The 22,414-nt window shown below is 39.1% G+C and overlaps 1 protein-coding gene across 4 annotated transcripts in view; it reads left to right on the top strand.

The window, feature by feature from the left end:
* The window catches only part of LOC114062486 (BEN domain-containing protein 5-like), an 892,614-nt gene that overhangs the window by 206,408 nt on the left and 663,792 nt on the right, over positions 1-22,414 (top strand). For all 4 annotated transcript variants that reach the window (XM_027893962.1, XM_027893954.1, XM_027893946.1 and 1 more), the window contains exon 4: positions 4,029-4,123. In XM_027893962.1, the coding sequence (XP_027749763.1) occupies positions 4,029-4,123 (95 nt within the window). The remainder of the gene's footprint in view (positions 1-4,028; positions 4,124-22,414) is intronic.

Genomic DNA, 22,414 nt, shown 5'->3' with positions numbered 1-22,414 from the left:
TTGTAAATATTTAATATGTGTATGTTACATCCGACACTTCCCACTGCAAACCCTATTTTCAGTTAGTTATAACTTCTCATACTTCTAATGATTTGACACGAAATTTTCCGTGCCAGGTGTCTGCCTCAGGCAGAATTTTGTGGTGTTCTATGGTGTGTTTGTTTTTTTCCCCCTTCTTTTAATGTCAGCCAAAGCAGCTCAGCTATTTCTGTGAGAAGCCAGCTAGGGAAAACCATGCAAAATAAACCTGGGAGCCTTTTGGAAAGGAACTGGTGTGTCCTTATCCCGGGGGAAGGCACTTAACCTTTGTCAAAGGTGCGAGTTTCTTTTGGATACCTGGATTCAGTTGGTGGGTTCAGATGGAAAAACCTGCCAGGAGGTGGGTGAACAATGAATGTTTTAGAGAACACAATTCACCTCGTGCTCCCACAGACCTGTTGGAATATGATGCTCAGTATGACCTGGAGCTTTCAGCTCCAAACCAAAAGCACCCTGATGTGTGTTTGTGCCCCCCCAAAAACAAGAGCAGCTCCTTCCAGCCCCAGTCAGAAAACACCAAACTGCTGGTAGAAAAAGAAAGGTGATTTATTTCAGCCATCTTTTCCCCCTTTATGTTCATGGTTCATCTTTATCCTGCTCATGTTAAACACACTTAGCACTTAATACCTATTTGTGCTTCTAATTCCTGAAATAGGTTTGTGAAGGACTATTGGGAAAAGGAGATTTAATCACTAAATTTTAAGGCTAAAGGCAGGACTAAGCTTTTCCTTACTTTTCTCTCTTAATGGTTTTAGCGCAAGATACCTTCAAATTCAAGCTTACTGCCACGTTATGGAAATAGGGAATCTTCCTTTTTCTCTTGGTGGGTAGCACATACCTGCCTTGCCTCCTGTTCTCCAACATCTGTCTCGGATCTGGAAGCCCCTGCACAGAGCCTGAGACTGCAGCAGTGTCCTTTCCTCGTGCTGGGAAGCCACAATCCATCCCCCAAGAGCGTGGTTTTACTTGGTGGTGTCCCAAGAGGCTGTTTTACACCCTGCTTCTTCCACCTACCCAGAAGCTGCAGATCAGTTTGTCAGAACAATGCAATAGATTTAAGATTTTATCATAACCGAAGTGAAACCACACGGTTATGATTTCTGATAATTCAGAGATGAATATTTTCAGTTTGAATATTGCATCTATTTAAATATTCAGAAATTATTATAATTTAGTTTGAATATGTCATCTTGTAGTGATATTCATACCTTACAAAATACCCAACAACCATTTTTATAGTAAAAATTTCTGCCATTTCTCTGTGTCTTGATGCTCTGGGGACCAGAGCAATTTCTAGGGAATTTGTAAGCACATTAAATCTAGGGTTGGGTTTTTTTTTTTTTTTTAACATTTCCTAAATTCTTAAATACCTGTAAATGAGTATCTGAATTATATTACCTATTAAATGACACCCATTGCACATCTCTATAATTCATAAAATCCTACAGTGAGTGCATAGTCGATATAGATAGAAACAAGACCAAGAATTAGATTTGTTCAGCAAAACCTCGATTGCTGTATCACAACCTTTTTACTACAGCATTCAGCTCGAAGATGTTTGCATACCTTATTGAGCAAGCTGCATATTTTTGCAGCGTGTGTATCCAGTGTGTACCCTGTAGTCATTACATTTTTGCACACTCCACTGCCTGAGCTGCATGAACTATTTTAACTATCACCAGGAACACTTGACGGAGTTCAGCTGCTCATTTGAGTGCTTCGGTTTGTGTGCTTTATGACTTCAGTGGTGTGTGTTGATAAAGTTCTGCTCTGTGCTGTTACATTTTTGGTTCTGCCAATCTCACCCCGTGCCATGCTGAGAGAATCGCACGCGCTGCTAACTGCTCGCCCCGCGCTGAACGCGTGGCCTTGAAATGTTATAATCTGCACTGTTTTGTTAAATGAGCTGCATATTTTTGTTTTTATATACATTGCTTACCCAGTTGTGTACATTTGCCCAACTCATTATACAAAATAAGCTTGATTGGAATAAGAACATTCTCTACCAGCTGTCTGCTCTGAGTCAGTATGCAACGAAATTAGCAACTTTCTCTTTCCAACAGTGACATGATTGCATCCAAAGTTTAAGGCAATTGGTTTGGAGATCTTGTTTGTTTCATTCACTCCATGCAAACATCAAGATTAACAAACCAATTTGTTGCAACTTAATTTGTTTTCACAAATATGAGCGGAGTTAAGTAACAGAGGAAAATCTGGGCATTCTAATACAGGGAAATGCTTCCATGTAGAGCATGAACCGTAGAGGGACCTAAATACCAATGTTGAACTCAGAGCCATTCATTGTAAACATGAGAAGATGGAAAATAGCTAGAGACCTCCCCAGGTGGATATTTCGTCAGATAAGCGATATCCTAAGTACTTAAAATTGCAAACATAACGTTTTGTAAACTAAGTGCATGTTTTCATCTGGAGTTATACAAATAGATTCACCTCATGACCATTGGAAAATCTCAAAATACATGAAACCTCATGTGCAGGCATCTGTAGTTTTCTTATTACCTTTGGTGCAAAATTGTATTAACATCTTCAAGAAAGTGTTTTTCTCAACTTGCTAGTTTTTCAAGTCAGTTCCAGTCAAAACTAAAGGTTATTTTTAGACTTTGTTTTGACTAATTTGTGGAGTTTGCACACATAGAAGTTTGTGCTCCCATTTACAAAATCTTCAGCACTATCTTACCTCAAAGAAACTTGATTAATTTTTCTTGAGTACAGAGCTACTTCCTCAGTGCTGTGTGGTTTACTTGGCTCCCTGCCTGCCCCACCATGTAAGTGTAGATGTGCCTGGTTCCTGCTGTCCATGTCCCACTGCTGATTGCTTTCACCTGAATCTTATCATTCACTGTTGCCTCAGCAGACTGCTTGGAAGGTCCAGACTGGTTTTTGCAAAGTTTTACACATGATAGTTTAATTGATCTTATTGTTTCAGTCAAAATTGCCTGATTTTGGTCAGTGTACATTTAGTTCTCAGGCTTCTCATGAACCCTTGTGTAAGAATGCAAAAATCACAATAGGTTGTTCTAAAAGGACATGTGTGAATGTATTTAGTGATCTGTCTTCACTGCTACCTGCTTTAGTCTTCATATTTTGGTTTTTCTGAGGGCATTAATATGGGGTATCAAAAGAGTATGACAAATAAGGAATATTGCCTTTACCACCTGAAAAGTCAATGTACCACGTGAGATGAGCCAGATCCAATTTAGATTTTCTTAACAGAAACAGAATAAGTAACTTTGTATAAAATGACTTAGAGCAGACAGATGGTAAGGAAGAAGGTTTTGTCTCTGTTTTCTCTTGTCTTCCCCCTGCATGAATTTCCTTTCAGTATCAGTCCATTACCCTTAAAGATCTAAATTTTGCTCTTCCCTTGATCTGTTAGATAGCAGCTAAAGTTTTAGTGTAAATTAAGATCAGATTTGGATTATTTTCTTCTTCTCTATCATGTTCAAACAATTGGTGGCTATGTGCAGTTTCTGTGTAGGTATCCTGTACACTTTTTATAGAGCAAAATTCTTCCTTCTTTATTTTTTTTTCTTTTTTTTTAAACTGATGCTGTGTGAAGCCTAAGCAGGTTGAGGGACTGAGTGCACCATTGGTTAGTTTGCAGATGACACTAATTTGGATGGGAGTGTTCACTGCAGCAAACTGGACTTGCTTTACTGTTTTCAGATCTGAGCAACCTATTTCTTTATGTGGCTAGGATGCCTACTGACAAATCAGCATACTAAATAAAAACATACATTTCACATGTATAAATGCAGTGTAAAACAACACAGACAATTTAAATTCTTGGAACAGATAGGGTATTCATTATCTAAGATCTATTGAGAGTAATAATAATTCATAAGATGCACATCTATTTCGTATATTATCTCTGTATATTTTTATGCAGCTGATACAGGCAGCACACATAGAAACTCTTTGAGATTTTATACCTGATCTCTTTTCTTTTCCTTTTTTTTCCCTCCCAGAGAGTAATTTTCAATGTTGTCAACTTCAGTAAAACCAAAAGCCTCTACAGAGATGGGATGGCTCCAATGGTGAAATCCACAAGCAGACCAAAATGGTAAGTTATACTCTCAAAGACTTGCTTTATGAGATAAAAGTGTTGTACTTGACACCTGTAGCAAAGACCTGTGGTGCACCTTTAGGTGAGAGCATGAGAAACCTGATACTGCAGCGTTGTGAGCACGGGTTCTCTCTGGAGCAGATGGACAGTAGGAATTCTGGAGGCCCCTTCCAGCCTTTCTGCTCTGGTGTGTTGTTTCAAGTAGCATCACTGAACTGAAATCCATTCAAGCAAACTGAACAGTCAAGGCTTGGGCCAAATTGTTTTCCAGTGACTGTCCAATAGTCAGGACAGTCCCTGTCCCAGTTTTGGCCTGTATCAGCTACAAGCCCAAAAAAGCTTGCAAACAGTCTGGGAGACGGAATGGGGCTGGACTGGTTTTGAAAAGCAGCCTGGGATTGTCCTCCCTGTTTTGGGGTGGTTGGAGTGTGATAGGGGAATGTGAGCTCTGCCGTGGGAGTTGGCCTCACGTGAGTAAGCAGTGCCTGGTCTGAGACAGAAGGAGGCCAATCGACCTCCTCCTTAAGCTACATAATAAATACGAAATGGAAAGCCATGTGCATATTAAACACGTGAATACCCATATAGATGGTACATTTTCTCAAAGCAAATGTAATGAAACATCTCCTGTGAATAATAATATGTAAATCTGGTGAGTCCGAATGCGTGCAAGGCTCCCAAGAATTATCTGGTTTGCCTTTGCCAGGAGACTTGTTTGAATATGGATAGTGAGGTTAGGCCAGAAGTGTACAGTGAGGGATTCTTGTCAGCCTTCACAGCTGCTGCTTTTTATTGGTTAATTAATAATACATTTAATCAAGCTGGCCATTCTCAGAGCCTTACGAATATGTCTTTCTTAAATGCTTCAAATGTCACAAATTTCCACTCACAAGCTGGTAACTTTTGGTGGTCATGAGACTGTTGTTATTGTGTGGCTTCCTCTTCACGGGACCAACAGGATGGATATTTGGCTTTTTGTCTAGATGTTAAGGTGGTGTGGACAGAAGAGCTGTCTCTCAGTACAGTTAGTGGATTGAGTCAATTCCAGCTCAATAGGAACATGTAATAACATTGAAAATTAATTAAAAAAATCCATGGCGTTTAGTGTTTTTGTAGCAAAAGTCATGTTAATTGTGTTTACCGCTTAACTTCAGAAAAATCTTTTGGGGCATTTCAGGGCCACATTTATCAAGCACACTTTAATCATCTTTCCAAACCTTTTCCTTCTCTCACTGGGGTCTGGTATTTGCAGCTAAGTATATTGTGTTTTAACTTTATCTATAAATCAGATATTGCTTTCATACAAATTTTATGCCTTACTTTGGTTTCAAATTAAAGTGTAAATCTTGCAAAACAATGCAAAATGGACTTATGTTTTTGGAACATATAGGCTCCTCACTATTTTTAAAACTGATTTCTCTTCCATTTCCCCGGAGATCTATTTATTTTTGTGTTTTATATTTTTAGAGGTTGTATTTTGCTCCCATGAAAGCGAGGAATGAATAACATTGCCTGGAGCCAGGCACAGTGTAGGCAGCAGGTGCTGAGCAGCTTCCTTTTACAGGGCTACTACCATACTTTAATCCTGTTTCAAAAATTCAAGATGTAATTTTTTTTTTCTTGAAAAAGATGATTATTCTATTAAGATATTTTTATTTTTTTTCTAATAGTCTGCATATGAAAACATCTTGCTCTCCTTTGAAGGTGCACATTAATTCATCCCGTTATCAGGGACCTTGGTGATATTGGGGTCTACTCAGTATAATTTTCTGTCTTGATGTTAATAGGATTCAGGCATGTGTTTTCCAAGTGGGAAAACATTATTTTTGGATATGTGAGTTCTATTAGGGCTGTCTTCCATTTGGATTATGCCTTTCACAGTTACCTCTGTATCTGTTTCCATGGCATTCTAGTGAAACCTGTAAACAAAATTTTCTCTTTCTCAGTTGGCTGAAACAGGATTTACTGGTCCTTGCAGCTGCTATTGCAGCACACAGGTAGTTGTGGTCCTTGAACATGAACAGGGCAATATCCAGCTGCATCGATTCGATCCCCTCTGATGTTTTGTATCTGTTAGTCTTGTAAGCAATAGCGAATCCTTCAGTGCTGCAAAAGTGCTGAGCTTTACACGAGGGTAGGAAGGAGTGGAAGGAAACTATTGAAACTCTCCACCTCATATTGGGATTTATGTCAGCCTAGCAGGTTTAGTGGACATAATGGAATTAAATTAGAAAATGATATATTCATTACAAAAAGCTGAAGAAACACTAAATGTTTTAAAATCAAGTTAAAAAGGATGGTTACCAGAAGCCATGGGCTCCGAATAGTCTGTAGCTCAGCCTTCGTTTCTGAACTCCTCTGTCTGAAATACTTGAGGGATCCATCATTATTGTACCTGCCTATGTTCCATACCTAAATTTACCCAACTTCCTCTGGCCACACTGGCAGATGGAATTCTGCCTCACACATAACTAGTCCACTCCCCTTTTTAAATAATCAAGTTTGAGTTTTAAGTGATAAAGTGTCCTTTTTGCATTTGAGAGATGCAGGAACATTGCTCCTCTCAGTAACAGATACCCAAGCCTGAGTTATGCCCTTTTGAATTATATGAGAAACTTCCCACTGTTTTCAGGCTAAGAATTTGACCATATTGCTCCCCTAACCCTGCATATCAAAAGTAGATTGTCCTCCAGAGACTGAATGTTAATGTTTGTTTTGAGTGTGGTTATGCAAACATGGCTCCGAGCTCTGCAGCGTTCTGTGAGTTTGATCCTTGACTGGGGAACAAATCGCTGCCAAGTGCTCTTGAAGTAGAGAGTGTGTCAAACAGAGATCAACGTTTTTGACCTGTATTCTCTTGCCCTGTGGGGTAAGATCTTTAAATGCAGACAGCATCAAGGTTCAGCTCAGTGTTACTGATGTAAATGGAGTATATCACTGTCATCAAAGCGCTCTGTGTGGACACAGATGTTCTGGTGTTGACATATTCTTCTCTTTTGAAGTAAGGCCAAACGTTTCCAGTAATGAGCTACTGGAAAAGAGGAAGCAGTATGTTGAAGGATAAGGAAAAAAAACCAGGTTTCATGGTAAAGAAAAAAGATTAAAAAAAAAAAAAAAAAAAAGGAAAAAAAACCACTGAAAAGTAAATTCTGATTAAAGTAATATAGGTTGTCCCCATGCATGGTCATGAACACTAAATAGTACAGGGTTGTGTCTGTTTTATCAGTCAAATTTTGCTGCATTGAATGACAGCTCGTATATAGAAATACAGCGTTGTGTCACACCATGTGATATCAGCTGCTTTCCATAGCAAGATGAAACTCAAGATTTTATTACAAACCGAGGGAATGGTTCATGTCTGGTCACTTTAGCACTTTGCTTGAAATTAGCTGGTTGTTCAGATATACTGCACTGAGATTTTAGAGAATTAGTGGGTTTTTTTAAATCAAAAATTAATGTATATATAATATATAAAAGCTCAATATCACAGGGACCTCTTCTGATTTGCCTGTGTCTGGGTGGTTTTTTTTGTCTGTTTAGCAGAAGTAGAAGAACTTGAATGGAGATGGATTTGAGGACATTAAATTTTTGCTGTGTTTATGGACTTCCTACTATAATCTTATTTTTCTTTGTGGCTTCATTTAAGTGCAAGATTATTTTGCTACTGTTTCTTAATCATGATTTTACACTAAAAGCTCTGTCTCTGGAAGGTGTTAGTAAAGCCAACCACGTGGCAGGGCAGTGGAAGCCCATCCAAGTACATATGCCATACTATTATATCGATTGCGTGAAGTTTTACAAGTTTCTCAAAGTTAAATAGAAGAGTGAGTTGTTCGAGAGGCAGCAGATTTTCCAAATGATGAAGTGAGCAAATATTCCCTTTGGGCAGAGAGCAGCTATAACTCTTGATTATTCAGTGTGAGCATTGCCTCATTGGGGACATTAGTTTTTCAAATTGTGCTAATCTTTTAAAAGTAACAACTGGCCACTCATCACCTTAGGTATTTCAGCAAGATCATGTGCAAAACTCTAATTAGTATTTATAGAACAGCAACTCCTCCCAGTAGAATAGTAGCAGTAGCTGGCAAATATCTGGTTGACACCTGTTAAGTCTTCAGACATCCATTGTATTTTATTCTGCATTTCAAATGAGCAGAGAGCAGTAGGTGAAGTCCCCATAATTAAGGGATAAAGGATAATAAATAACGTGGCTCTTGAGTGGATGAACACAAGGTTAAAGGCTGCTCTGCAGTTGCCACGCCGCACTTCAGGAGGTGTTTGTTTGTATATAATAACGCTCGCTAAAATATTATGGAGCCCTCAGCAGATGAGCGAGGATTTATGTCTAGATTTACATGTGTTTTGTTTTAATGTCAGATTTCAAACTGCTTCTTGGCAAAGCAGCTGCTTTCTTCCCTGTCTTTTATCTCACTCGGCACTGATGGCTTTTAACTGGATAGCACCCTTCCCCAGCAAGCACTCTGCTACCTCTGTTGCTATAACATCTACCGTTAAATACTCACAGCACATTGCTTCTGAAGTGTTTTTCTTTCCCACTAAACCTGGAAGTACAGAAAAACTTCTGGGTAATTAATTCAAATTTGAATCTGTATGTATCTTGGTAAATATTGTCATGATGAGGAATTTTGGTAGACATCAAGAAAAGCAATGTAAGTTTTATGAACAATACTCCCATATGTTCCATTCATCAGAAGGGGACAAGTCTGAGAAAATCTGAATTTTGAGTAGCTAAAATGTGTTGCTTCTTGCCAAGTTTCTTTAACATTTGTGTCTACAATGCAGTGTTACAATCACTACCATGTCTACCAGGCTGCATTATACATTCAGAGACTTTCAGCAGCATTTTTAGTATGTATTTATATATCTTTAGCCATAAGATAAGCTGTTTGTGAAATGAGCTGTCATTTGTGGTGAAACAGTTTGAGAATAAAGCACTCAATATATATATAGCTTGCTAATCTGAAAGACTATAGTTGCTTACTATGAAATATATAGTGGGCTAGGGATGGTGATAACATCACCTGGATTTTAGGTAAAGAAGATGAACAAGCTGTTATCATTACCTGATTCCTGCCTTTGCCTATTTTAAAACTTTGGCTACTTTCTGAAGTTTGTTCCTTTGCCAGTTCTATAATGTAATGGGTGCTTGCTCTTGCTTTCCTAAGGGATGTGTGAGAATGCTTCTGGAGGTTCAGAAACACGTCCCATGGCACAGGTTTGTGTGTGTGTTGGTGCAGTCTTTGCCAGGTGCGGCTCTGGCTCCTCAGAGCTGCTCCCTCCCTCACCCTGGTCCAGCTCTGCACGGGAGCACCAGGCTGGCAGCTGGCCCAGGTTAAAACTAAACTTTCAAGGAAGAGCAAGAGGACTTAGTCTTGGTCTGGGTCATCACAGAGATCAAAATCAGCTTTCTAGGTCCTACTGTAGAAGTAAGGGAGGTGGGAATCAGTGGCTGAAGCAGGGAAGGGAATGGGGATAGCGGCTGCCGAGAAAATGCCTGGAGAATTGTCTGTGGAACCACAGCCTCTACTTCAATAACTTGTAGTATTTTATTTGGAGAAAACAGGGAGAAAGACATTGCACTGTCGACCTTTTGAAATCCCCCACTGAGTGAAAAGCAGGAGTAGTTTTGTTTTGGTCTTAGTGTAGCTCTTTAGAAGAAAATACGATCTTTTTGGACAGTTTTGAGGTTGGCGTGTATTTTAAAGTGAAATAACTGCCTCTGAAGTCAATCCCTGGGTAAATTAATGTTTGTGTGAATCTTGTGAAATAACAAAAGACACAGATCTAACCACTCTAGAAACCTAGAAAAGAAACACAATACCTTTCCCATTCCCAGTCCAGCAAAGGTAGTTATTCCTTGGAATATAGAGTAGGTTACATATCACTGTTACCAACATCAGCTTTTGTGGATATAGACAAGAGGTTATATTCTGCTGAAACAAAGTGTGAGTCAGATCCCAAAACTAATGTGTTATTGTGTAGACTAAATGGGATTTGTGGCAAGAAAGACAAGAAAGTAAGGTGCATTTTATTGGAGGGTACTTTAGTGAAAATTCAAGATGCATGGAATTGTGTTGGAGAAAATGAATAACAGGAAATTAAATTAATATAAAAGAAGACAAATGAATTTTAGGATTCAAAGAGAAAATAATGAAGAAGCTCCAAAAGACTGCTCAGCCATCATTAAAAACCCCTAGCTGTTTTATATGTATGTGTGTGTTTCCTCATCATTTATCTGACTGATCTTCTATAAATCAATTTATTTAGATTACAGCAGAGTCAAAAGGCCCCGACCAGGATCAAGACTTATTGTGCTTAGTGCCGTGGAAACATATAAACAGACAAAGTCCTTTCCCAAAGCTGTGAAAATTTTATGATTGATTTCAGTAAGAGCAAAGTTAGGCCAGTGCTGAGCACTTCTGAAAATTCCATCCTTAAAGATTTATTCCAAGCAGTAACTGTTTAAAAAATGACATACTGCTTACATAAGAGTCTAAATATTTGATGGTTATAGTATTTACATCTAAAACACCAGAGGCTATGTGCTTTAATACCTCAATCTGTTTCCCATATCCTCTGTCAACATGAGTTGCCTGCATTGATTGAGGGCACTCTGTGATCCCTAAGGTTGTATTCATGAAAGGTTACCCCTGGTACTACTTTATTCATAAAAGGTTTGAAGCGCATTGGAAACAAATGGGGTTGTTCCCACTAGGTGCATTTTGGTCACCTATAAATATTTAATTGCTGGGGTGCTGATGAGGAATTCAAAATCTTAAAACTGTACAGTTGTGGGGAAACAGTTCCCCCATCACGGGTGCAAATCAGGATGGAATTTGCAGCTGGGAGATTTTGTGGCAGTTTAAAACAACTGAATTGTAGGTTTTTCCTACTACGGTCCATGGTATTGAGTTTAATAGCTGCAAAATATGGCCAGAGCTGTGCATTATATCTCATCCTGAAACAGGTCATTCTCTTTCCTCAGGTGATGGGCATTTGGTGGAACTGATTGCATGAAAAGTGTTCACAGAACTGGGTCCCTAACCTTGGCAGGTTTAAAAAAAAAAAAAAGGACATAAAATTGAAGCTTTTTTTTACCTAAAATGAGTCTGTAAGTTAGATAAATATGGGCAGCGCTGAGCTCAAAGCAGAGTCAAACTACCAAGAGGACATTGCAGCTTTTCATTGCAATTTTATACTTTGGACTAATGGAGCGAAGCAGAATGAAAATCACCTCTGTTAAGAATGGCATTTATCAGCTGTAAGTACTTAGTAGTAAGAGCCCTACACAGACAAAGCTGAGTGTCACCAAGAAATGTACTTGAAAATCAGACTGTTAACACAAGACTACACAAATAAGAGCCAAAAAACTGTAATCAGAAAATGTAACATCTCTTTAAGAATGTTTTAATGGTCTGAAGAGTGCTAGACAAGTTGAATTTAACAAGATGTAATAACCTATGACATAATATAATTGACAATGCACCAGGACGCAGCACAGTCAGGTTAAATTTTGGCTTTCCTTCACTTAGCCTTGCAACTTTAAAGATCTTTCAACATAGGGTTTTAAAAATACATAGTACTGTTTAAATTTACATATGACATAAAAGCATAGGATGTGCAATACATCAAAAATACAATTCTAACTAAAGTTAGGGCTGAACCATCCAGTGTAATATTTTTAAATGGTTTTTTGAATCATTCACAACAACATTTTTATTCATTTGCTGTCATGAAACAATATTTAATGCAAAGGAAAAGGTAAGGGGAACTATTCATTGCAAACTTCTGATCCAAGTGAGACAGTTATCAAGCACCTGCCTTACATTTGAAGTGCCACAGTTAAAAATCAAAGCAATGAGTTCAATTTCTCTTTTAATAGAAGATAAAATAGAAGACAAAATCAGTTTGCTGTACTGTGGAAACTGAGAACTGTAGAGAAAATAAGCAGTAAATAAGTATGGCAGGTGGTAATGAAGGAACAGAACATTAAAATAATAGTTGCTGTATCTTGAACTTTGTCTCATGAGATTCAATAGTCGTATACAAACCCAGAAGATAAAACCCCAATTTTTATGCTGTGATTATTAAGGTTACGAATTAACTTCCGTATGATACGGCACAAGTTTGAGAGAATTAAAATTTAATGATAATAGAATAGGGATAAGATCTTTCCTGCACCTCTAGATGCTGAGGCAGTGGTTAAAGTTTGTTTTTCCAACTGCTTCAAGTAGGATTATTGAATTCCAGCTTGAAAGTGAAACTTCGTCTTCCCGCTTCACTATATTAAACATCTCTGAGATTGAAAACCTTGCAAGAGCTCTCCTAGCGTGATTAGAAAGTATCCAATATTTTTTGGCAGCAAATACTAATTCCAATCATTCTGTCTAGTACTGCTCAGGCAGCACGAGGATAACTGGCTGTCAGATGCTTTGGGTAATGGAAAGGTGAGGCTCCAGGCTCCTGTGGAAAGCTGGCAGCTTTGCTGACAGTTCCCTGCCTCTGGAAAATGAGAGTGCTGCTGGGGAAGGGACGGGCTGTGCTGGGCAGAGCTGGTTCTTGGCTGGAATAGCATCCCTTTGGAAACAGTGAGTCATTAGTATAGGTTTGAACAAGACAGTGCCTTCATTACCACTCTCAGACACTCAGGTTTCCCTGCACATGTCCTCCCTGCTGCTGAGTGGGGCTGGTGGTGGGATGCAGGGCTGGCCTTGGTCTGCCTCAGCTCTCAGGGCATTGGGCAGCTGGGCTGGAAAGTCTCCCCAGCACCTGTAATGGCATTCCCGGGCTGGGAGTTGCCCACAGCATCCTCATCATGCAGATGGGTGGCAGGTGAGCTGTGCAGGTGTCCACCCTCAGGGCGTTGGATCTGCCACAGGTGTGCAGGTGGTTCAAAGTAGCCCCTTGTGCCAGCCCCTCTCCCTCACAGCCTCCCAAGGCTCTGAGGCAGGAGGGGAGTGCTGTGTGTCCTGACCCGCAAGGGATTTTCCAGCTCCTAAATCCCAGTGGCATGTGAGTCCTTACCTGATTTTATCTTTTAAAAATGAAATGTGTGTGATAATTACTAAAATTGATGACAAAGAGAGCCGTAAAATCTTTATTTCAGCTGGACTGCTCTGTTTGAAAGAAGGTGCCCTTTGTGTGCCCAGGCTGAGGGGGCTGGTGCTGTGGCGAGGCCGTGCCCTGCCCCGGGACCACCTCCCCTCAGGGGCTGCTTGGCACCCTTGCACTGCTCAGGGTCTGCCCTGTGCAGTTTTCCAGACTTATTCTTTAATTTTTTTTGCATTCTGTGCTCTTGCCCAGTCACCATCAATGCTTCCAAGCCTGGAGAGTAAAGGGGATGCTGGTGGAGAGAGGGCAGGGGCCTGGCCGGGTGCCCTGTCCCCTCAGAGGTGCCTGCAGGGGGGGTGAGCAGGTTGTGGGTCTTTGCTCAGGTGCTGTTTGCCCACAGACAATGTGGCCAAAGGAGCTGTGTCTCGAGAAGCCCAGTAGTGAAAAGAAAGTGCCTTCTCAGCGCTTCAGGAATTAGGTTTTTATTAGGGATTGGTTGTAAATTTGTTAAGGACTTGCACTACTTGAGTAGCTGGACTTGTAGTGACATTGTTTCAAATGGTAAAATTGGTAACTTCCCTAATAGGGAATTGCTGTTGAGATTGTGGAAGGAAATGGTGTTTCTGTTTGATTTTTGTTTGAAGACGTGACCCTTGTTCAGCCTTTTTTCAGGCGCTGCCGTAAAAAATACTGTATTTATTCTGTGGAGAATTTTTTGGAATAGTTTATTGGAACTGTGTGATACCCTTTGGCAAATTTGTAGGAAGGACCATTTCAGCTCAAGATAAAGAAGATACTCAACTTAAAAGGATAAATCTACCATAGAAAGAAATTGAGGAATATTCAAGTTAAAATAACTTACTGTGACTCTTAGTACTTGATAAAATCCTCTCCCAATGTTTTTCTCAGTGTATTTAAAAGCACCAGTATCTCATAGTTTTGAGACCAGCAGTGATATAATAATTTAGCTTTGTTAAGAAAAATGATTTTTCCCCATCTGCTCCTGTACTGAATAGTTTGATGTTCTTATGGTTGTTTTTTTAAATGCCGTTCCATCAATGAAGGGGAGTCATGTACCATGTGTATTTTTGTGTGTAGTACTTTTTTATTAAACATACTTCCCTGGGCTCTCCTGAGGGACTTTCACTACCCTGGGGGTGCTGGGGGAAAGGATTGTGATGCAAATCCTGCCTGGAAAGTGTTTGGCTTGTTTCTACTCTGCAAACTTGAGGAATGACTCAGCCAGGGGAAAAGTGTGGCTGCAGGTGCAGTCAGAAGGGCTTTACCTTCAGGAGCAGCTTCTGTAGCTAAAAGCAAAGTGAGTTAAGATAAGTAGGGAAGGAAACATTCAGATTCACTGGGTGTTAACCCCTGCAGGGAAAAGTCTGTTTCTCACTTTAAAAGGAGGGAAAAAGGGGAAATAACTGTTTGTGCACCAGGTGAAATGAAGAGGAATTGATTTAGGTGGGAAGCGTGGGTATGAATATAGTTTTCTGTATAAGTTTAAAAAAAGCCTTATGCTGTATGTCCTATTCCTCAAGAATATGTGGTTATATTAACTGTTACATTTCTGCCTGAAATCAGGTGATTTAAAGCTAGAAAATTACTTGCAATCTGAGAGCGATCACCTGGAGGAAATTTCCACAACAATGGAAATTTCCCTCCTGATGTGAGATACCTGTGCATCAGGAGCTGGCATCTGCACTCTGTGTGGCTGCAGTCTATGACAAGAGTCTCACAGTACAGAGAAAATGAGCAGAGCATTCTGGATTTGTCATTTCTAATACTCATCAACTTGTTTTGTGTGCTTTGAAAGTACAGAAACCAATAACCAAGATGAATCATAAATGTCTGGGGTGGGTGTGTGCGTGCATGTTTGTATAGGGGATGCTCCTTCGGTTTGATCTGCTTCTCTTTTATTTTGGCATTGAATTCCAAGTTTGCCCTAAGAGGCTGGGCTTCAAAAATGTACCTGAACAGAGGAAGTGAAAGAGTGGATGCAAATGGCCAATAAACAGTAGCCCAGAGTGAAATGTCTGACTGTGGCTGAGGACCCTGGATACTGAAATTACAGAGGGAAATAAATTATGTGTTGACTGCATGTTCTTCTATACAGAAAAGTAACAGCCAACTTAACCATAACCGAGGGTAGAAAGCTGTGTTTTAGTTCTTAACAGCCGCTGCACAATAGAATAGAGTGTTTGCATTCACAGTACTGCCACTGTGTGGTTTCCCCTGAAATTCTGCAGGTAAGGAAAGCCCATTCTCTAGCAAACTACCAAGACACTCAAAGCAGTGTGTGGATGCAGGAAGGAGGGTGATGGTAGTGAAAATGGCATGGATGCATTTCAAAAAGGTTTGCTCTTTTTATTTTTGGCTTTAATTTCAGTTTGCCTTTCTTGAAGGAGGGATTTTCACGCTTAAAGTTCCTGCCTTCCAAATGCAGGTTTTCAGCACAGTCTGGCATTTCAATACCTTAATATTTATAATTGAAACTGAAGGTTTTGGTTCTTTGTTTCAAAAGTTGGTACACAATTTTAGGTTCAAACCAAACTTGTTCTTAGAGTTTCTTTTTAAGGTTTTATTTCTTTGAAAGTACAGTGCAGTGAGATAAAGATATATCCACTGACAGAATCTGCTGCTAACGTAAATAAAGGCTGTTTGTGGCTTTAATTTAACTTGTAATTAATAAAAGCTATTTCTCTTGAAACCACCAAAAATGTGAATTAATGTTTAGAAAACCTTCTGGTAAGTGAAGCTGAGATACTTTATAGCAGATGCACAACATTTACAAGTATCACTAATATGATCTGCCTGACAGCACGAGCCACGTGCACGAGAAGTTAATGGTCACTAATGCCTCAATAAAAACTGTTTATTGGAATATGTTTTTTAAGATTCACCTCTAAGTAGGGTTTCTTGGTATTTTGAGTTCGTGTTTCAAAATGTGCTTCTGTACTCACTTCTCATGTTGGTATCCAAACATTTTTGCTTCGGGAGGGAATTATAAACAATTTAAAATATCACAAAACACTCTAAGTCGCACAATGTAGTTATTGAAGTCAAGCTTTAAAAATGTAAAAATGTAATTTAGGTCCCTTTTCTTAAAATGCAAATATATAATAATGCATGTTTTTACTGTTCTTAGTGGTGAATGAGACTTGGGAGACTTGGACCTTGAGAGTTTTTGAACAGTTCTCATTTTTTACCTTCACTGTCTTCAAGACTCATGAATATCTTGCATCTGAGTTTCAAATAAGACAGTTGTGGTTTTGAAAGGATAGTCAGTTCCTTTTGTTTTCCATATATGACTGTAAGATAGTGAAATTTCTCTTAATTTTTTGGTCATGTCGAAATGTGGCTATACATGCCGGACTCAGAAAATCTGGAACCTGATAACGAACTGCTGTATCTTTGACATTGTTTGACTTCTCCTGTTTCATGTTGGATTTCCCTGAATGTGAGATGTGAAAAACACAGAAAAACTGTGCCTTGAAAGCAAGTCTGCTAGAGGCATGAAAATTCAGCAGCATTCAGAAGGCAATCATGGATTCAGTTGCACAATAATAAGCTAATTGGGAAGATTTTAATTGCAAAGGAGGCAACTTTTTATTCAGTAAAGAAGAGATCTATGAGAGAATGGGGGGACAGAAAAAAAAAAAAAGGCAGGTGTTTCAAATGATGGCACCACACTTGGAGTGCTCAGCAGGGCAATCCTGTCACTGCTCTCCAGTCCAGTAGCTCCTGGTGGCCTAGGATGTGAATCCAGATGAAAAAAAAACACCTTGGATGGATAAAATGAAAGGCAACTGAGGTAGAAGGAGAGCTTTAAAAGTAGCTAATGAGACCTATATATCTTGTGAAGAGTTAGGATTATTCTGCTTAACTTTTCAGGGGTGTAGAATGTGAAAGGCTGATTTCAGGACTTTGGCCAGCTCAGTCAAAGTGATTAGAATGTTTTGCTCAGAGTCCCATCCCAAGATAGAAGATCTAACTGATGTTTATTATCACATTTTACAGGAGGAGAGGTAAAGGCAGAGGATAATAGTTTTTTTTTTTTTTTTTTTCTCCCCAAGGTCATTGTAAGGATCAGCTTAGGAGCAACCTCAAAATTTTTTTCATTTTATTTGCTTCTCAGCTGAGTGATCTGAAAGCAGTAAAAACCTACTACCAAATTTCTTGCATTCTACTGTTATATTATTACCTTGTGTTTCATGCAATACATAACCTGGCTTGTAAGCAGGTCCAGCTTGGGGTTTGGTGTTTACTTGTTTTGATTTTTTATTTTTTTTTTTTTTCCCAGAGATCTTATTTTTTAAACTCCTTGGGAAAACTTGAAAATTTCCAGGCCTTCAGACTGCAGAAAATGATTTGCTTTTTTCTTTCTCCAGAAGCATACTACCGGTTCTAGTGGGATTTAGCATACCTTTTTAGTTATATAGGAATATTTATAATCACTTATCAGAGAGCTAGAATTTGCCTCTCACAATATTTACCTGAGTTATCTGCTGCTAGATTGCTGAAAAAGAAATCCCATGGTTTTAATTTAGCTTTTACAAGTTTGCCAGCAAAGTTTGAACCACTGAAAACGAAGGTTCATAACACAAAGGTTGCCGTACCCTTTGTGGAAATGGTGCCCTTATAATGTGGCATATTAAATATTTAACATAGTTTGCAGCAGACAAAAAGCAATTTTGTTTAATTTTTCCTAAATATTAATGCTATCATGCGCCTTAATCCTTTCATTATAATAAAAATTTGTTCAAGCTCATTCTTATTAAACATTTTCTAATTTATAATGATATGGATGTTTTGCTTCTGATCCTAATAAGTAATAAGACCAAAATGCCACTGTAAAGAAAAAAAGGTGAGAGCTGGGAGCGGGGGTCTTCACTGGTATATAGAGAAGAATTACAGGCTGGAAAAATAACTTTATTATTTTGCTCAAGGACACCAAAGACAATGCCTATCTCTCCAGTAATCCAGCTCCAAGTTTTGGGTCAGTTGCCAAGGAATGAAATGGAATACCTGCAAAACACTCAATGAAATGACCTGGAAAATAATTTATAAAAAGGTTGCCAGTCACTTCTGAGTGAGGACCATTCTTCCATCTGTATCTCTGAACTGCATAGGAAAAAAAAAATAAAATTCCTGGATTGAAAATGGTTTCAAATCAACTTTTCTCTGCATCCCAGAGCAAAAATGTAGTCTGCAATTATTTATGATGCTAATTAAAGACATATTCCTCCAAACACTTACTGCTAATAGATTTACTGGAGGCTGTAAGCCCTTGATACAACAGCAAATGCTTCCCATAACCATCCATCTGCATTCAAAGACAGCCCAAAGGTATGCTGTGGACATGAACAGTTGAAAAGAAACAGTTTGGAGGCAATGTTGTATTTAGAATTTGAGTGTAGTTAGGCAATACTATGCTTAGTCCAAGTACTTGGTGTGGCTTCAGTAATTGCAGTAAACCTACAGTTTTTAGGTGGCAGCAAGAGTGACTGTGGGCCATTCTTGTAGTGGGTCCAGTATCTCTGAGCTGTTTTAAAAATCTTTTGTTTATTCTTATTTTCCTTCTTTGTCTTATCTAATCCTAATTTATGCACGCACATAAGGACATTGACACATTTGCTTTAAAACTATATTTTTTATAATTATGCAGCTTTTCTTTCCTCGTGGAATGACTGTTTTTAATTTGCAATGTCCACAGCCCTTCAGCTGCACAGAAAAAATATTGCTAGTTGGCTTGTATGCCAAGAACTTTATTACTTCTGTGGTAGATACACTTTTTAAAAAACAAATAGTTTTCTTTAAATATTAAGCTGCTTAAAACAGTCTTTGCATAATTCTTAGGTCTGCTGAATCCCATGTTGGTTGATTTTTCTGAGCCAATATAACTCATGTGCAGAATAATTATATAGATATTTCTGTTCAGAAAGAATGAACTTGCAAGATAAAGAACTGAGTGTGGGAGCTGGGGGGTTTGTGAATATAATAGGTCAGTACTTGTTTTCACGTCAGTGTAAATCTGGAGAAGCCTTTGGATTTAGGTGGGGTCATTTCGGATTTACATCACTGTAAGATGGGGTCCTCATCTCTACTTCATTATATTAGAGCAGGTTGTGGTCTCAGTCGGGTGAAGCCCTTGCTTAATTTTAGAAGTTTGATTGAAGTCAAAGCTGAGCACAAATTTAGGTGCCTTGATGGATATCCAGACTTCTCTCAAATGCCAGCAGTGCTCAGGTAGTCATCAGCTGCCTACCCCACTTGCTTCTGCTCCTCATGATTGTGTCCCAAAGTGCCAAGATGAGATCAGCACCCCTGTGAGGAGCAGCTGGCTGAGGTCAATCTACAGGCAGAGATGGGACTGTAGGTGAAGTTCAACACTCCAAGAATGGGAAAGGTTTGTTATTTTACAAAGTACTTCTCACTCGTGCTACTTGTAGAAAGTTGTTGTAGAGCATAAAAAAGCTTAATTCCTGTCCTGACCAGCTGGAAGACTCTGTTCTCTTCTGTCCTTCCACACCAGCTAACTATGTTGTCAGTACACCTTTAGATTCTCTCCAGCTGCACCATCCTCTGAGGACACTGTTGTGCTGCTTTCCTGGTGTCCTCAGAAAATGCAGGGAAGTTCAAGGTTTAGTCTTGCAGGCTGAACAGCACGGATATTTGTCTTACAAGTTGCCATGTACCTTGGCCTAAGATAACAAACTGAGACAGGCTTTTGTGGTTGTCAAAGTGATGGTTCCCAAACCCTGTGGTCGTGAGTAGTGAGGTGCAAGCTGAAAGAAGGCAGGTTCTCAGCAGGGGTTGTGTTTTGATCTCCTTTACTGGAGCAGGTTAGAAGAGTGAGGAATCTTGTCCTGTCCTCCATTAAGAAATGGAAAACTTCTGTCAGCAACTGGTGAAAATCAGTGATAGATGAGAAGAGAGAACAGAAAGCAAAAAGAAAATATTTGTAATAGTAGGGGAAGAAGCTCTAAGAGAAAGAAGAAAATATCCTAGAAAATCATCAGTCCTAAGCATGATACAAACCAGAACACCTGCCTCTGGGAAATTGCATTTGTATTGTATTGGATCCATCACAGAATCTCATGAAGGATAGCTGTATTCTCTCTGAAAGTAAGAGGGGGATTCTTTTTCCAAGGTCTGAAAAAAAAGAACAACTACTATATCTTTCATGTAAGTGGAAAATTCAAAGAACAACTTGTAGTACCTATTGATAAAGTTTCTGAAGATAATTAATTACCTTGTGTCAGAGGTACTAAGGAATTCCTCAGTCATACCCATGACTTTGAAACAATATGTTAGCAAGTAACTTAATAAGACAACCCCAGAATTCCCATGCTGCATTTCTGTCTCATTTAAGTACTCAAAGTAAAAATTCTTGGCTACAAGATATGTTGTCCTGAATAGTCTCGCAAGGGAGCTGGCAGAGCTCTTGCTGTGTAGGTGATTTGCTGAGACACTGCAGAGTGGGGTGTAAGGAGGAATCCTCCAAGGACAGTGAGAGACCCTCCCACAGCTTCAGTCTTTGCCCCCAGGTTATTTCTCTCTAACCATTTAGCTGCACCCTGCTGGGAATATGGGAGGCTTTGATCCTGCTCTGCACCTCTGTGCACCAAAACACACACACCTGGAATTCATTTACTTGCTAAATGCGCTGCTGGCTCAGTGGCAAAGCTGGGCACTGTTTGTAGGTGTAGAAGATAGGAGATGATGAACCTCAATAATTAGCTTACTTTTTTAGTCAGGTCCAAGGGGAAGGACTGCAAGTAAAATCTGAGAATTGTCAGGTGAGCTGTGTCTGAAGAAGGACACAATTTCACATCAGCAAAGCTAAATCCACGTGTCTGAAATCAGTGTGTGTCCTTCTTCCAACACTTCAGTGAGTGTAAAATTCCCAGTAAGGTCTGGAAAATACTCTTGTTTGGTTTGGTTTTTTTTTTTTTTTTCAGTGCTTATAATATTTTAGACTAAATTTTTAAAAAGAAAGAAGGGAAGGACCGTGCTCTGTGTAGCCCATGGCGGAGACAGACAAGTGAACAGACACACAACCTATTAATAGCATAGTTAAAATGAAGATTTAAGTCTAAAGGTGAAATAAGAATTTTTTTTTTATGGGCTAACTAAATAATTATGGTATATTCTTCTTTTTGTCATTAATAGATTGATCTGCACACAAGAGTTTGAATCTGGTAAATCTCAGTGTCTTCCAGCTGTTGGAATGTACCTGGCAAAGCTACAGGAGAAAACTGATAGTAAAGAGGAAGGAATAAGCTGACATTAAAGTTACATGCCCACCTACTAGCTTGACTTAAAGTAGATATGGAAATTTGGGTCTAAAATATCTCTCAGTATCATCGTAGAAGGCAGATTTTTAATGTTTTTCAAATAAAAAAGGTTCTTTCGGTTCATGAAGACTTTAAAAAAGTGTGACTGTACTCTTCATGTAATGGAAACCTTAATTTCACAAACCTTTCTGTGAAATGCTAGAAAGTCTCTTAAATGCATACCTTTCTTCAGAAATATCAAGCTTCAAGGAGTTTTTCTTGAACCTACGAAGATTTCTTGATTTTCAGAAAAACAGGTTGTTACTAAACCCACAGCTCTGTACATGAAAAATATTGAAGTTCTATTTTAAGTATTACTTGGCATATCAAGAACTATACACTGGTAATTGCATTGTCAATCATGTAGTGTCCCATTGCTAAAGAAACAGGTTAAAATCTAACCATTCTTTATTTTCCAGTGGATACAAAATTGAGTTTTATAATGAGAAAATAATACAAATGGTTCCCTTCTAGAATTATGCAGCATTTATTGCACAACAAAATTATCATAAGCAACGGTTAAATCCTGAATTATGCTTGAAATATCTGCATTTTCCAGCTTCCTACAGTCTTTTTTTAAAACCACTTTGAGCTGCTCTAATGCCCACTGCATGTTGCTTGGAACCTGCAGAAGGTTTGCAGTTGACACGAGCTGATGTGCTGTTGATGATCTCGCTTTGCAAGCTGTGCAATGTTAAAAGTTCTACTGAAACTGTCAGTGTGAATAATTTTAAAGACCCTCCCAAGCTTACCCTGTTCTCTTGCTTTTCCAGCAAGGCGCTTTTAGGAATGGAAAGAGCAGACCTGTAGGTGCTGCCTGGCTTGTGGAAAAGTGACTTGGAAGCAGCTTCAGCACAGCTGTGTAAGATGGAGAGGG

This window comes from Empidonax traillii, unplaced genomic scaffold (genome assembly GCF_003031625.1).
Source record: "Empidonax traillii isolate 1590-97213 ecotype Southwest subspecies unplaced genomic scaffold, ASM303162v1 scaffold15:size5535645, whole genome shotgun sequence".
NCBI classification, from domain to species: Eukaryota; Metazoa; Chordata; class Aves; order Passeriformes; family Tyrannidae; genus Empidonax; species Empidonax traillii.
Note: the sequence above shows the minus strand (reverse complement) of the source record. Positions and strands in the feature narration are given on the sequence as shown.